This window comes from Carettochelys insculpta, chromosome 14 (genome assembly GCF_033958435.1).
Source record: "Carettochelys insculpta isolate YL-2023 chromosome 14, ASM3395843v1, whole genome shotgun sequence".
Taxonomy (NCBI): domain Eukaryota; kingdom Metazoa; phylum Chordata; order Testudines; family Carettochelyidae; genus Carettochelys; species Carettochelys insculpta.
Genome location: NC_134150.1, coordinates 35,424,040 through 35,441,525, shown reverse-complemented (window position 1 = coordinate 35,441,525; position 17,486 = coordinate 35,424,040). Strand labels below are relative to the sequence as shown.

General features: G+C 44.6%; 1 protein-coding gene across 3 annotated transcripts in view; it reads right to left on the bottom strand.

The window, feature by feature from the left end:
• Positions 1 to 16,533, bottom strand: part of PLCG2 (phospholipase C gamma 2) — a 111,218-nt gene extending 94,685 nt beyond the window's left edge. Inside the window, exons 1-2 of one of the 3 annotated variants that reach the window (XM_075008598.1) lie at positions 16,329 to 16,533; positions 9,235 to 9,474 (exon numbers count right to left, since the gene is read on the bottom strand). In XM_075008598.1, the coding sequence (XP_074864699.1) occupies positions 9,235 to 9,430 (196 nt within the window). In that variant the 5' untranslated portion in view covers positions 9,431 to 9,474; positions 16,329 to 16,533. Of the gene's footprint in view, positions 1 to 9,234; positions 9,475 to 9,569; positions 9,588 to 13,994; positions 14,068 to 16,328 lie in introns of those variants that run through there. The other 2 variants (XM_075008599.1, XM_075008600.1) reach the window with 2 other exon arrangements.
• Positions 16,534 to 17,486: the final 953 nt, after the last annotated feature.

The window sequence follows — 17,486 nt, the reverse complement described above, 5'->3', positions numbered from 1 at the left end:
CAGGGACTTTCATTTTTTTCCGACCACAGCAAGCTTGATCGTCTACATTATAGCTCTGTAGAAATAAAAGTTGTAATTCTTTTGGGTAGCCTTTTTCAGTTACACTGATTTTTAACCACTGTACTACATAAACTTTAGATTCATAAACCACTTCTACAGCCTCAGCAAAATGAAAGCCCAGGCTCATATTTCTCAAAAAAGGAAAAGAAACAAAAAAAAAAAAAAAACACTTTAATTTCAAAAACTCGTTTCCTTCCTCTTAAGCAGCAGCGCTGTGACCCAAAGTTACGGTGACTTTAATTTAAACAAATTAGCTGTGATTTGTCATTAATGTATGCTACTGCACGTCCTAAAGAAATGATTCTGCAAAATAGTATTTTGCAATGGAATCTTTTGTATTTTCATGCCTAGGAACACTTTATATTCTCAAAACTGGACTGTTAACTGTGAGGTGGTATTACCTTAGTATTTGCACTTACAAGGCAAGAAGCAGCATGGTCACAAGGATAAAATCACAGAACTAAGAATCAGGACTCATGAATTATATTCCCAAATCTGTTACTGATTCTCTGTGTCCATAAGCAAGTCTCTAGGCCAGTGGTTCCCAACTTTTTCCATAACACGGCAGACTTCAATGAGACAAAATTTCACAGCACACCCACTTTTTTCAGATGAACTGATTTCTCATAAACGTCACGTTTACTTACATTTATGATGGCTATAGCCTTACTAGAGAAGTTTGTAACATAGCAGTGCGTACAACAAGCTAAACTAGGATCAAATGCATTAATGTTTCAAATTCACCACAGAATTCACCACCGTCTTAGACAGTGAGCACAGCCACATTTTCAAAATCTGCTCAATGCCATGCTCGTGATGTGGAGTAAATGAGAAACCACTGAAAACAGCTCCCCTCCCTGCCAGCCCGTTGGAGCCAGGACACAGCATTTAAACTGTGTCCCAGCACCAATAAGCTCCCACCCCGCCTCCCTCACCCTTGTCACAGCAGGGAGTGGGGTGGGCTCTCTGCCAGCCCATGCAGGCCAGGAAGCAGCATTTCAGCTGCCTCCTGGCACCAAGGGAGTCCTGTGGAGACAGCATTTCAATTCATGAGGGTTCCGCAAAGAGCCACCATGGGGGGTGAGGGGAAGGGAGCGATGAAGTTTCACGGCACACTGGTCGAAAACCACTGCTCCAGGCTTCTTCTCTGTGCCTCAGTTTTCCCAAACGTGAAATGGAGAGAATGTTGCTCATCCACCTTTGCAAATTGCTCTGTCACACCTTTATGAACGAAAAGAGCAATATAAAACAACAAGGGTTGCTATTACACATCCCCACCTACACTAACAGAGGGTTGCAAATCCAACTCCTCAGAAGTTAGGAAAATGTCCCTTCTGCATATGCACCATGATTCAGTCTTTGCACAATCACATATTATTCATCTCAGTCTTTCATCCACCTCTCTACCTCCCAGCATACTCACCTTCCTGGCTCCTAGTTCCAGTTTCTTTCCCAAATTAATCCCAGACTACCCTACCTTCCCAATCCCAGTTTCCTTCTTCCCTACCTGCTATCAGTCTCTAGTACCTGTTTCTGCCCCACTCCCAGGGTCCCTTTTCCAGTACGTTTCACCTGCACTTGTCCCCTCTTCATGTGAATCAAGCAGTTTCTCCCTTCATGTTGCCTAAGCCCCTAGGGAGGTCACTGAGAGCACAAGAAATACAGGCTCCTTCATCTCAGTTCAAGGGCCCAGACCCAGGACAGCCCTCAGCAGCCCAGAACTGCAATTGCAAGTCAGGTTCTGTTCAGTCCTGTGCTGGAGCATGCTCACTGGGCACAGACTCTTTGAGGAATTTAGATGTTAAAATCTAAGTCATCTCTGCTGAACGTGTGTGAACTGTCATGGCCAAACTTAAGTGGATTTTTAAAGAGATGGCAAAAGGCACATCCCAGACACAAGAGCCACTCTGTTGAATTTTAAGTCCTTGCTCCCGAGTATGGAGACTTGCCAGCTACTCAAAAAGAAAAAAAAAGTCACCAGAATTTAAAATGGGCAAAACAATGTATATAGCTTCACTCTTGGGTGTAAAAACAAGTAGATAAATAAGCCTGACACACACACCCAGCACTGGAAAGTTTCAGCCCAGACTTTTAAAGTTTGGCTAAGTTATAGGCAGCTAAAAACAGGGTCTTGTATAAAATCCCATTTAATTGGTTAACCAGTTAAACGTTTAAACTTTAAGTTTAACCAGTTAACCAATTAAACAGGGGAAGGGTGTCCATGGGGCCACTCCAGCCCAGATGGAGCAGACCCCCTTCACAGACAGAGACACCCCAGACACTGCAGAACAGGACTGCCCTGGCCAGCCTGGAGAGGCCCTGCTCGCAGCTTACCTGTAACCAGTAAGCTTTATCCGTTGAGGATGAGGTTAACCAGTTAACCACTAACATCCCTAGTAACAAGTAATCTTAAAGGGTAGTGCTACCAGCTCCCCCCACAGTACAATTCCTTTCATCCACAAATCTTGAGGTACTTTGCACATATTTCATAAACTTCACCAAACATCTTTCATCATCAGGACAATACACCATTTTATATTGCCAAAACATAGCTGTCATACTAGCAACTAGAGTAACAGAGTGGTGAAAGAGGTTCCAAAAATCTCAGATGTTAAGAAAGTGTTTCCTTACCTGTTTTATTCATAATATCTTCTTTTAATTGTGCAAAATTACATTTTACAATTTATAATTATTTTTTACTGCTATATACCTGACGCTTCAAATTGATGATGAAGCTGAACTTGTCAGTTTGCTTGTTTATAGCCACTCATTTTCTGGCTTGTTAGTGTTATCATAATACTAGTAGTGCTAAAATTTACAACTTTGCAGGGAAAAATGCTTTCAATTTTATTTTTTAGTTATATAATTAAACCTCACTTTCCGGGCCTAAAATACACAATAGCATCCCTGTCCATCTTCAGTTTCTTTTTTGAAAGAATAAGGATGGGTCATATAAAAGTATACTTACCACTACAACAGAGAGCAAAGAACATCTTTCATATACAGGCACAGGAAGAAAACGAAGGGACGGGTGTGAAGAATTTAAGTCAGGGTGCAGGAAGGGGTGGAACTGGGGATCTGGATGGTTAGGAGGCACAGGAGCGGCTGGGTGACACAGGATCTGTGTGACAGGGGTGCAGCTTACCCACTCACTCCCCTGGATGCCCATGGCTCTGCTCTGGCCTCCCTCTACTCACAGGCAACACTCTCTGTTGCTCTGCTTGGTCAGAATTCCAGCCCATCAAAGCAGCAGTATGAAGCTTACAGGCAAACTGCCGAGACCACTGCTGCTCTCCTCCCCTTCCCCCTACTGGGAAAACAGCAGCAAGAGGCATTGGAGCCTAGAGTCACTTCCTGCCCCCGTGGCCAAGCCCACAGTCTGGATCCAGCCCCTGTTTGCCTGATCCGGCCCACAAAGTTCAGGGCTCCAAACCCTCCAACCCCGCCATGGGCTGGATGCTATGGATGGGAGCCTCAAGCCTCGGGCTTCAGATCCAGAGAAGCCACCATCCAGATCTGGACCATGGGTTTCCCCACCCCTGCAATACACTGAAATTACTTGCTGATATTCTGCTGTGACACACACACACACACACACACACACACACACAAATTGGGTTCAGAGAGAGGGCCAGGGGAAAATTACACAAACCTGTAAATTTCAGATTACGTCCCTAACCCTGGAAATTTAGATCCATCAGTTCAGAATCCCACTGAAGTCAGCTGTACCAACCAGAGAGACTCCACTGCATAATCAAGGCATAAGGGACTTACGTGATACACTCATCCCTCGCTATACCAACACAATTGGTTCCAAACTTTCTGCTCACAGGCGAAAACTCTTGAGAAGGACACTAAATTACCATTAAAATACATGTAAAAGTCTCTCATTGGTTCCTAGTGCTCCTAACACAGCAAAGGAGTGGAAGCATACGGCATTGCTTTTGAAAGGTAAGTGAACCTTGGGTTGGGGGAGGAGGGGTTGGGGAGGGTTAAAGGATGGGGGCAGTTTGGGGCCATGAGCAGGAGGGAGGGTTAAATCCTGGTGGCGGGTTGGATCCGTGGGGTGGATGGGGGGGCATTAAGGCTGCGGCGGGTTGGATCTGTGGGGCGGGCAGGCAGGGGGGCATGTCAGACTGCAGCAGGTTGGGTCTGCGGAGCCAGCGCAAGGGATCAGGCTGCGGCGCGTTGGGACTGCAGAGCTGGAGGGGCAGGGCGTGGTCAGTCTGGAGCCATTGGGAGAGAGGTAAAGCTTGTATTAGCAGTGGAGAGTTCACTTATCTAGTGAACAAAGGTAAGTACGTGTCCCTCATTTTAGCGAGTACTCATAAAGTACTCATTTAAACGAGGGACGAGTGTTTAATGAGAAAATATTAGTAGTGATCCATAACACCAAGCTACTGGAGTACTTCAAATTTACTTCCTACCTTAGGAGCAATAGAAATATGAAGGAAATACTGCTTCTGTACTTAGTGGCAAAAGAAAGCTAAAAAATTATGATATCCAATGCTTATCTTGCTTCAGACTGTACTAAAACAGTTAATAAGTCACCAGATATGCAATACAGTCAACACTAACAAGGAGTAAGGAATGCAAGCAATTTAGGGACATAAGATGTTAAAGTCTGTTTAGATAAGGGGCTTTATGAACTTCATCCTAGTATAGTTCAGAAAGCAGATGACGCAATCTTAGAACCATTAGCAATTATTTTCCTGAATTCACGGAAGATACATGAAGTTTCAGAAGACTGGAGAAAGGTAAACACAGTAGGTACCTTTAAGAAGGAAAACAAGGAGGACTTCTGGCATTATGGACCAGGCAGACAAACTGAAATACTGAAAAGATACTGGAACAAATTACTAAAACAATTATAACCATCTAAAGAAAGACGGGTATAAGTAGTAGCCAGCATGGCACTGTCAACAATATTTTGTACCAAACCAACACGATTTCCTTCTTTCATAGGGTTACTGACCTAGTGGATGAAAGGGACAGTAGACATGATACAGCTTGAGTTTAGTAAGACTTTTGACAGAACACCAAATGACATTCTCATAAAAAACCATTATGGAAACAGGTCTAGATGAAATTACTACAATAAACTCTTTCAAATCTGTCATCCCCAAGACTGGGATGTTGCTGGATATTCAAATATTCTGGATAATAGAGGTATACCAAGCAATAACATTAGCATGACGTTAAAGAAAAACAGGATTCGATATTAAGAAACAAATAAAAGCATATGCAGAGTACTTTATTTACCAACAGCAGTATTGTGTATTTCTGTAAATGTATACTGTATTTGCTGTATTTATTTGTATTTACTTTCACTATACTGTACTTATGGAAAACTTAACTAAAATTTAGTAGTGGTTAAAATGCCAGTTATTTGTGAAGTCCGGACAATAGAATGCTGGATATGAAAGAGTTTACTGCATAAAACAGGTAGATAAGGGTTTGGAATATCATACTCAATGGCCGTGTCTACACATGCCCCTCCCTTTTGGAAGGGGCATGTTAATGAGGCACTTCACAACAGAAGAATGAGGTGCTAACAGGCATATTCAGTGCCTCATTTGCATAATGTCAGTTAGGTGCACTTTGAAAGTGCTGCTTTCAAAACACAGACTGACTGTATAGATGTGGGCACTTCGAACTACAGCCCACACTTTGAAATTCCCTTATTCACAATACGAATTGTGAATAAGATACAGCCAGTCTGTGTTTCAAAAGCAGCATTTTTGAAGGGCGATTGGCCATCATTATACAAATGATGTGCTGAATATGCATGTCAGCACCTCATTAACCTGTTCCGAAGTGCCTCATTAACATGCCCCTCCTGAAAGGGAGGGGCATCTGTAGACACAGCCAAAGAGTAGTAATCAATATTTTGCTGTCAAAAGAATAGTAATCAATATTTTGCTGGGAGGATGTGTTTAGTGGAGTACCACAGGGTCACTCTTGAGTTTGGTACCAGTCAAAATTTCATTAATGACTTGAATAAGCAAGCTTAAAAATCTGTGGATGACACCAAGATAGGAGGGGTTGCTATTACTTTGAAGCACAGAATGAGAATGCAAAGAACATTTACAAATTAGACAATTAGTCAGAAATCAGAAAGATGAAATCCAATAAAATACTAAGTACATCACTTGGTAAGGAAAAATCAAGTGTACCACTACAAAATGGGAATAATTGAACAGGAAGCTTTTCAATCTCAGGAGTCTGAGGGCTAAGAGCAAGACTTCCACAACCTCGATCACGGAGCTCCAGTACGCGGATGAAAATACGGTTGTTGCTCTTTCTCCCACAGCCCTTCAGACCATTTTAAGCACCTTCACTGAAGCATACGAGAATCTCAGCCTCACACTGAACATCAAAAAGACCAAGGTGCTCCACCAACCTTCATCACTGAGAATCTCATGCACCTTCTATTGAAGTCAGTTGAGAACTGTTGGAAAATGTGGAGCATTTCCCATACTTTGGCAGTCATCTTTCCGCTAAAGTCAACATTGACGCGGAAATCCAATATCATCCGAGCTGTGCAAGCTCTGCTTTCACCTGCCTGAGACAAAGAGTCTTCACGAAGTGGGACATCTGTCCCAAGACAAAGCTCCTTATATACAGTGCAGTAGTTGTTCCAATGCTACTGTATGCATGTGCAATCTGAACAATACACAAGTATCATTTGACTGCACTTGAACAACATTACCAAGGCTGCCTCAGGACAATCTTAAATATATCTTGGAGGATAGGCGCACAAACGCTAGTGTCCTGGAACAGCTGAATATGACAAGCACTGCAGCCATTAACATTCAGCAACAACTTCACTGGACTGGTCACATGGTTAGGATGTCTGATCACCACCTCCCTAAACAGATTCTGTACTCCAAATAGGAGGAAACTGAGGAGCTTTGGGCGGGTGGGGCGGGGCGGGGCGGGGGGGGCAATGGAAGCAATATAAGGACATGCTGAATACACACATGAAAAAGTGCAGTATCTCTGTCGACACCTGGGAGAACCTTGCCCAAGACCATCCTCAGTGGAGAATGGTAATCCATGAGGGGGTGGTGCAATTTGAGAGGTCCCGCCGCAGTGCAGACAAGCAGAGGCAGAGAAGATGAAAAGTCAAAAACAGCCCCACACCACTCCAACAGCTACTAACAACTGTCTCTTCTGTGATAAGATCTGCAGCTCCAGAACTGGGCTGATCAGCCATCAATGGATTCACAAATAGGAAGGTGACAAGAAAACATCCTACTTGTTATCGAGTGACCATCAAGAGGGGATAGTATAACTGAAAATGATGTGCAGGTTATAGAGGATCACAAACTGAATAAAAGTCAACAATGTGATGTGGTTGCTAAAAAAGCTAATGTTATTCTGGGCAGTATTTAGAAGAAGCGTCCTACATAAGACTAGGGATGTAATTGTACCACTGTATTCAGCACTACTGAGGCCTCCGCATGAGCACTGCATCCAATTCTGGGCACCACCCTTTAGGAAAAATATGGGAAAATTGGAGCGTTCAGAGACCAGCAACAAAAACGAGAGAGGATTTACATAGAAAGCATTAAAAAACTGGACATGATTATTCTTGAGAAGAGAAGACCTGAGACAGTATCTGACAACAATTCTCAAATATGTTAAGGCTGTTACAAATTGGATAAGTCAGAAGGTAAGACAAGAGCAATTATCTTAATTTGCAGCATGAGAGATGGAGGTTAACTATTCGGACAACTTTCTAAATATAAGAAGAATTATGTTCTGGAACGGGCTTCAAAGGATTTTGATAAGAACAGGTTACACAAACACCTGTCAGGGATGATCTAGGTATACTTAGTCTACCTTAGTGAAGAGGTTGGTCTAGAGGTCTTCTTAAGGCTCCTTCCTTCCAGTCCTATGCTCCTGTGAATTTGTCCTTTTCTTTCAGATCCCAATGTAGTTTTTGTTGAATAGTTTCATTTTGTGTGTTATTTTTGTTCCCTGATTCTTTTTAACTAATTGTGATTTGATTTTCTTTTTGAAGACTAAGAGATCCATACATACAGAAATTATTTTTACTTTAATTTAGCCACAGAGACAATGGCAACAAAGTTTTAGTACCAAGGGAACAGACTTCTGTACATCTAATAAAATTTCAGGCAGGGTTGCATTTCAGAGCTCTGTCCCTTACAATGAGATTGTAATTAAAGAGTGATCCCAGTTTTCCATTCTTACTAAGAATATTTTTCCCCTTCTTGTAATGAAACGCCTCTGAATTGAAAATAACCTAAGACGCTGACTTTAGTATAAACTAGTAATCTGTAAATATTTATTTATAAAAATATTGAGTCTTTGGTAAAGGAAAACCAATCATGGTTTGTGAAAGGGCTTTCCCAGCCCAACCTCCCAAGTTCATCCAAATTCAACACTCTGGAAAAAATAAGCTCTAAGCTCAAGACTTTATGTTAAATTTCTCCCCAGTATGTTTTAAAGTTTGTCGTGTTTGCTTTTTAATAAGTACTTACTAGCCTGGTCCTAAGACTTTCAATTATTCAATTTAGCCCTTACTCAGGTATAAGGTTGCAAGTATACAGTCTGAAGCATTAGCCTTTGAGAAAAGGCCTCTAGGAAGGAAAAACTAATACATGTTGAACCTCTCTAAGCCAGCACCCTTGGGACCTGACCGGAGCAAAACAAGAGAATTTGCTGGACCCTGGAAGGTCAATACTGTCTAGCAGCATTATCAACACTTCCACTGCTTATTGGACTCTTGCATTTGAAGTAAATAACAGCTAAATAACAGCAAAAAAAACACCAAAAGCCAGGACCAGTGGCTGGAAACAAACTTTATGTAACCATGGATAACTTTGTCACACCCATGATAAGTGGCTGTCCAGCTAACAAAAATCATGCTGGATTACAAATGCTGCCGTATGAGAGAGTTCCGGACTAGAGAGGTTCACCTCATAGTATCAATAAATTAGGCAGCTAGCCCTGCTGAAGGCTAACAAACTACATGAAATACTTGGTCTATATTACAGAAAACCATGATTGCTCACAGAATGCAATTTTAAAGCTTTTGTTCTTGGGTGAAAAGCAAATTGTCAAATGCTGATTTAAATGAGCCTTTACAAATTACATTTATCTGTATTAAAAGTCCAAGATGTAGCACGCCTTGCCAATACTCACAGAAACCTTCAATCTTGTCTGCTGTCTTGCTCCAGGCCACCTGCCTGGTTTCCATGATGACTTGGATGGTCCGTCTTTCTGGAGTAAACTTCTTAAGACTGAACACTGTCATAACCGTTCCCAGCTCCAAAGTCCTTTTCATCTGGCTCTTCTCATACTCCGGCAGCATTCCATAGTCTGTGCTCTTTCTGGACATTTTTTAAAACTCAAATTTCATCAAACTGATCAGCTCCTGATGTGCTAAAAAATGAAGGAGATAAAGGAGAAAAAATTAATATTTAAACACCTTTGTTTGATTTCCTTCCTTTTACGAAAAGAAAAGAATCGAATCTTACTTGAAAAAGATCACCATGAACCACTGCCCTTCTGTTGTAAGCATACAGCCTTGCAGCTATCCAGCTAACCTTGACAATAGTCTTACCTAGTCTGTGAGGTTTCAAGGAGAAAAGTGTTTTGGAGTGGGAGGGATCAGTGAGCCCCTGCAGCAGGATTCAGAACAATCAGCTGGGTAGAGCAGCCTGAGCAGTCAGTGAAATATGATCTCAGATTCTAAACAGCAAAACAAGAACACCTCTGTTGTATCAACAATCCGATACTTATCTCCTGGTTGAACTCCTCTAGTCCACCACACTCTGATCCAGCAAAATCTGTGGTCTAGCACATAGACGTTGACTCTGTAGTTGCTCCAAGGCTCTTGCACACCAGCAACCCTGCATTTACCAACTCCTCTCCCTCCCCGCTAGCATTTCTGGAGCACCATGCTCCTGCCGCATTCACACGTCTGTCCTTTTCTCTACTGCTCTAAGCAGGGACCACCAGCAGCTGCAGAGCCCCAGACGCAGGCCAGCAGCAGAGCCCTGGGACTGGTGGCCAGGACCCCAGACAACTGCAGAGGGGCTGGTGGCTGGAACCTGGGCCAGCATCAGAACATCCAGGCAGGGATCTGATGGTCAGAACCCAGGCAAGTACAGAGAGGCTGCCAGGTGCAGGGCAACACTGGGTGCTAAGCCTGGGGGCTCCTGCCCCCCTACTTCCCATGCTTATGGAGACACACTCACACTCTATATATTAACCTCCATGGATCAGCAAATGCTTTAACTCGCCACCAGTCAGGTTCCAAGAATGCCAAGTTAGGCAGCGTCAACCTGTAGTATCTAACATTTCACAGTAGCATAAGGTGAACTAAGGTCATTCTGCCCCAAATTTATAAAAATACATGAACAAATGTACTCCCCATCCCTTTGGTGTATGCTGGAAAGCTGGGATTGCCAGAATGCATAAATAGGGTAAATGTACATGACTCTTGACTTCATGCACATGCAGCTACAAATGGGGTCTGTCTCTTCAAAATATTACCTGCATCTCTACACAGGAAGTTCAAAATTATATTTTATACAGTGGATGATTTGATTCTCCTGAGAAACAACAGAGAAGACAGACATGGAGAGAAAAGAGTATTAGGGGAAGACATAACAGATACACTGAGTGCAAGCACAGCTGTTACAAACAAGAGAAAGCATCTGAAACTAAAGAGAGATGCATGTGTACGTGAGAGAAGACTGCACCTCTCTTATAACAAAGAAAGCAGCTAAAAATACCAAAAAATCAAATACATTAAGGCATTATTTGTTCAAATTCTACGTATAGATCTCTATTAGAAACTTTTGCTTTTATAAGAAAGTCAGAAAAATGCTTTGTTTGCAACATTTCTAACGCAGCAAAAGCCCTGGTATAATGCAGCTATACTGACAAGCATTTCTGTAACTACTGTACCAGAATGTCTTTTTTTGCTCACCAAACCATCATAAACTATACTAGCAAAAGACCTTTTTCACCAGTATGAGCTGTGTAAACACCACGAGAATTTGCCAGTACAGCCACAGCAGTATATCTAGATTGACAACCCTTTTCTAGTGTAAACTTGGCCTAAAAAATTGATCTAAATTGCATTGTAACCACTGGGGCCCATTTGTGTTGTCAATAAGCTTTCCCCTATGATGTATGTCCTTTGGCCCTTTCACGCCACATAAAAGTGTCCCCGTTCGTTCTTTTACTAAGGTGAACCGCATCTGCACAAAAAGTTAAAAAATAAGCTTTGAGTCCTTCAGTGATTATTCTTTTTCACAGGGCAATCCAGGAGTATCACTAAAGGATCCAAAGCAAACTGAATTAGAAGATTAAATCACAGGAAAATGTCCAAAATTTGATCTCTTTCGGGTCATCTCAGAAGATGTTAAACAATGTACCTTCCACCAGTTGGCACAGCTCTGCTATAATTAACAGAATGGCTTTTCATTTTTTAAAATTATTATTGCTTTACAAAGAGTGAGGTACCACTAATTCTTCACTCTAGGCAATTCTCTGTAATAGGGACACATATGGAGATTGTAGCAGCTATATTCCAAGTCTCAAAGCACTGCTCACTTCTGCTCCCTATAAGAAGTCTTCCCATTTTAGAATACCACCATATTACCTGCTATATCGGCTTTCTCCCCCCACCCAAGTGTTTTATGTGAAAACTTTTAGGGCAGGTCCACACTGTAATTGGACACCCATGGCTGGTTGGACTCTCAAGGCCTGGGGTGAGGTACTGTTTAATTGTGGCTTAGACATTCCAGCTTGAGCTGCAGTCTCAGGTCTCGGACCCTCCCACCTTGCAAACAAAGGCCCAAGTGCAGATAACTAGGCTACAATTAGACAGTCCCACAGTCTGATCCCCCAAGCCTCAGCACAATGGCACAGAACAGCTGCAGGTTTTAACTTTGATCCTGAAAGCTAGCATATTCTGATGTCCTCTCCTGCCAAATCTCTAGAAACACTCCACATCCAGGCATTAAGAGCACAGCGGCTCAGAATATCAATAAGAGAGAATAAGGCACTGCAACAGTTTTAAAGTAGGCCTAAAAATCTTACCATTCTTAAATTGATCCCTAACTCTGAGACTGGACTCTTCCCAGAGCGCAAATGCTGCTTATAAACTGCTTGAGAGAAATCCTGGATTATCTCTAAATTGGGATGAGAGGGGGAAAAATTCTTACTCTTGCTCTGCTCTCTAAAGAAAGAATTAACTCAACACTTGGGCAAGCCTTTGATGTCTGGGTAGAAAGTTGGCTACACCCCAATTAGTCTTCTCTTTCTGCCACTACACCAAGGGGAGCTGAGAACACTGCAGGAAGAACGAAAACTTGGGATAATGCAAGAAGAAGCTGCATCCTGGATCAGATCCTCATCTGGCTTAAACTGTCAAGACTCCACTGTAGTTAGAGTGATGACCAGCTAAGGATCTGAGCCTGATGGGTAAAAAGACAAGCGAATAACAACATTGCATTTAATGTCAGTCTTCTAACCTTTAAAGCCTCATGAGCATATGGTACTTACATCTCTACCTCATCTATTATTCATGTCAGAGTTGGCCCATATTTCTGTCCGTGAGAGCCGTCAAGCAACGAGATCACTGAAACGGTGCTTAGTTAGTAATGAAAGAGGTGCAGGGGATCAAGGAATTAAGCATGTGAACATTTAACCAGAAAGCCTTACGTAAAATGAATGAGACTTACCAGCAGCTCCCCCACCCACTGAAGGGCCACTGTGAGTGGGGGCACTCCAGCGCAGCTGGAGTAGCCCCCATCCGCAGCAGCCCAGCCCAGCCCCACTTAGGAGGGACGCTCCAGCCAAGTGGGAGCAGTCCCCATCCACAACAGCCCCAGAGTCGCAGAGAAAGGGAAAATCCCTGTGAAGGACCAAGGCTGCTGGGGGACCAACGCTGCGCCAGCTCAGCTGGACAACTCCACCCTGAGGCATACCCAGGACAACTGTGAACTGGCTGCTCCAGCCCAGACAGAGCAGCTGCTGTCTGCAGCTGTGGGGAGCAGCCTTCCCAGCGGTTGCCTCACCACCAAGCATTTAATCAGTTAATTAAATGGGATTTTTTTACATCCCTACAAGGAATTTGGCGCCGGGGCACAAGAAATTTTTTTACATTAATAACTGATGCAGCAAAGCCAGCTATAACAGGCCACGGCTAGACATGCCCCGACACAAATTAAGCACTACTGGGATACGAGAAACCAAGTGCACATGTTGCCACTCTCCAATATAAACAGGCTTCCATGTTTCAGTCTCCTGCACAGCACTGCAGCCGTGCACTAACTACTATCATGGTTACACCTCACCCTGGGGCCAGAATCCTTCACACAATGGACGCTGGGGATGTACTCCCCGCTGTGAGCAAAGGAGGAAGTGGTTTAATTTTCACACAAGAAGCAGTGGCTGTCACCATTGCTTTCTTGACCATCCCCCTCAACCACCACTCAGTAGCAGGAAGGCCTTAAAGCCCCTCAAAAGGTGCTTCAATCACTAGCTCCAGAATCACCTCTGGTTCTCTTCCTCTCTCCTCAATCCACTACCCTTCACTGTGAGCAGTTTCAGTTTCCATGTTTATAACCAATCTGACCCTGAGACATCTCTCTTCCCTTCTGTAACCTCCCTCTTTAACCTAACTCTATGCCCCTCACCCCGCAGTCACTGTATCCTGACCGGCTCTTTACTAAATGCTGGTCTCTTAAGATCTCTCTCCCCCATCACCACCATTTGCTTTCTTTCCACTGTCTTATCATTCTCTCCTTTCCTAGTGTCCTGTATCTCAACCTTCTCTAAGTTCTCTGCTACAGACACCCTTCTCTTTCAAATTCCTTCTTAAGTAATACTCTTCACTGAATTCTTCTTACCATACACTGATGAAGAGGATAATGGTCTCTTACCTGCACTGTTACCCAATTTTGTATTAGATATGAAGCTCTCTGCAGTACAGATCACGTCTTAGCCCAAGGTTTGCACAGCACTACAGTGTTTTATGATATTCTGTACCCATTTATGCCTATTAAACTCTTACGTTAATGCTAATGGGAGTTACATATGCCATTCCCGAGGGAATGATAACAAATTACCTTTCAGGGTCATTATACGGATAGAGTTTAAACAAAAAGTATAGTTGATTCTTTTGTCTCTACTTACAAAATTTGTTCATGTAATCATTGTGGATTCACATCTAATAATCCAGCCATAATCCCTGGTGTTGCAATACGTTCCAACAACAGAAAATAAGGGCAATGCATGTGGAAAAGTAAATCAAAGGAAATCATTGACCTGAGTTTGACTTTCAAACATGAAATACTGTTCTCACTCTGAGACTTTAAAAATAATTCTAAGATGTTTTTTAATGCTCCATTGAATTATATACGGTACAGACAAGTGCCTAAATTCTAAATGAATACAATTTTCTTGACAATCTAACAAAACTGCTCTGATCTGTCTTTAATAGGGACAACTAGTAGCTTTAAGGTGAAACCTGACAAATCAAAGGATTACATTTATTTAACTTAAATAATGCTTTAGGACAAGCTCTTAACACAGGAAGTTGACAAGTAAGGATGGCTTTTTGTATGTTTCAATATATATGGTGCATTGGTCTTAATAAATTTCTGCTCCTAAAATTGCTAATAATTATAAAGATTATATTTTTCCCTGAAGATGTAAGCATCTTCGTTGATTTCACTGGTTGTTTTATCATTCATTCCAAATATCAAGATACATACCATTAGCCAGATTTACATTGTACTGTGAAATCATCCTAAATTCGTAGAACAGAGACGTAAAAAGATCTGTCGTATGAACTAAATAACCCTAGTTGACCAATGAAGGATTGCTCCCTACAATAGAAAACTTGCCACAACTTTTACTCCATGCCATTCATCTTTCAAAGTGGCCTGCACCTGTTTACCTTAACGTAATTTTAAAGTGTTTTAAATGAAGTAAAGTTAATTTAAATTAACATCAAAATGAACTACTCAACTATGAAATGTATTAGAATCCTAAAAGAGGTGAGGAAAGCACATGGGATTATACTGGGCAAAGCACAACACGTATGCTGCTGGTAACAATCTTGTGCTGACTAGCACAGATGTACTGTTTGACCTCAGAATATTCTCATCTCTTCATCAAACTATTTATCTATCATTACAGTATCTGAGAGAGATGCAGTCAATGGATTTTAGCCTCACAATATCCCCGCAAGGAAGGGCAATGTTATCCCGTCTTTACCGTACAAATAGAGAACAGGGGCAGGAGAGGAATTAAATGACCAATCCACAGTGACAAGAAGCCTATGACCAAGCTGGGAACTGAACACAAGTCTGGTATACAAACCCAGTCTCCCATCCCCTAAAGTATTCCTTCCTATGTCCACACTATGAGGTGGGCAAACAATTAACTTGATGGAAGGGGGAGAGGGTCCTGCACAGATCACACTGTAAAACTAGGAACACTGACAGTACTCTACAAGCCCACTAATTTGCACCAAAACTAGGGAAAAAAACCAAGCAAATCATTAAGAACGATCATGCAAACATAAGAAATAGGCCCACTGTTTACTCAGACAATTGCAACTTTAGTTACTCTTTGTCACAGTGCCTCAAACTGGCACAACTTCATTGTCCAGCAAGCGCTGTGCCAGCCTGCCTGGCTCACAGAGCTTCTACCATCAGGGGAGAGAAAGGAACTGGCTACGTTACAGCCTGTAGCTCAATGAGATGCTGCAGCATTTATTAGGTCAATAATGTCCTGCCCTTGTGCCCAGGAGATGCCAGGTACTTTCCAGCCCTCCTAGGTGGGAGCGGAAGGAGGGTCTGGCCACGGCCCCTGGAGATCGAGGAGCAGCGTGTGCCCTGAACTCGCCTTTGTAAAACCGGTTGCCGAGGCCTCCATTCGTAGGCTCCTGAGCCGGCAAAGCCGTCCCCGGGTTGTGCAGCGCCGAGCACAGCCGGGCAGGGCTCTCAGCAACGCGGGGAAGCGGCGACGTCAGCAGCAACTGCGCCCCGGGGCCTTTCCGCACAAGCGCCCGCCAGCCCCGCTGCCAAGGCGCCCCCCCAAGCCCAGCGCAGGGCGCCCCGGCTGCCCCAGCGCCGCGCCTGCCGCTGTCACAGGCGCTGCAGTTTCCTTCCCTCTTTTCGGAGAGCGGCCGCGGCCCCAGCCCAGCGCAGCCGCCGGAGGCAGCCGAGCCCCGCGCCGGCCGGAGCCCGCGCCCCTGCCAGGCTCACCTGGGCGCCGCCCGGCCGCTGCCTGCGCTAGAGGCGGCGCTCAGGAGCCGAGCTGAGCCGAGCGGAGCCGCACCGCGCCGAGCTGCCGCTGCCGGGCCAGACGGGGGCGAGAACTCGCCGAGGCGCCCCACTTCTGGTTCGGCTGCGACCGCGGGGTCATGTGACCTGGCCCGGCCTCTGACTGGCGGCTGGGGGGAGCGGCGGCGGCGCCGGGGGCGGCTGAGGCGGGACGGACGGCGCGGTGCCCTCCCCTCACGAAGCTGGGGCGGTCGCGGCCGGCTCCCCTCGGGGTGCGGGGCAGGAGGGGACCCCACGGGGCGGGGCTGACTCCCCTCGCGGGTACTGGAGGGGACCTCCCCCCCCACGGCTGGGAGTTGTCTCTCCGCAGGGGTGCGGGGCTGGAGAGGATCAGCTCCCCTGAGGGGTGGGGGCTGGTCGGGGCTGGAGGTAGCTCCCCTCCAGTGTGGGAGGTTAGACGGGACCCCCATAGCGAGGGGTCGGCGGGGTTGCCCGCTTTGTGGGGTGTATTCCTGGGGCTTTCATGGCATAATTTTTAATGAGAGGTTAATTGCTGGAGACTCCCAGGCCGGTCCCGCATGATTGGCAGCCCTGGGGTCACGTCCCCTCAGGAGCCCTGGGGGAGGGCTGGACCAGACCACCACAGGTGGAGGCCAGCTTCCCACAGGGCTAGAGCTAGTCAGGGTCAGAGGAGGCGCGAGTCAGCCCCTTATAGGACTGGGGCAAATTGGGACCACGAGAATAGAGGCTACATTCAGTCTGAGCAACCTCAGGGTGTGACAGATCCTGCCAGGGGCTTGGTCTGGTTTGTAAACGATGAGCTATTTTTGGGTGGGTATTTGTTTGTTTCTTTTTTAAATACTGAGCTCCCAGTCCTTAGCTACCTGGTTTTTGAGCCTGCCAGGGCACTGTGCAAGAACCATAGAAATGTGAGAGAAGACTAAATACCATGAGAAGGGGTTGCTACAACACTGATGTAGGTGCCCCCAGTTCACTTAGGGCTCTTCCATTAGCACGCGCATAAATACTCATCCCTTGGTCTTCCAATAGCCAACTATTGGGTGAGGGCAGCTGTTTGGCACACCCCAGTCCATTTCTTGGAGGCAGCAGCTTGAGGAAGCAGGAAGCTTGGCCAGGGCC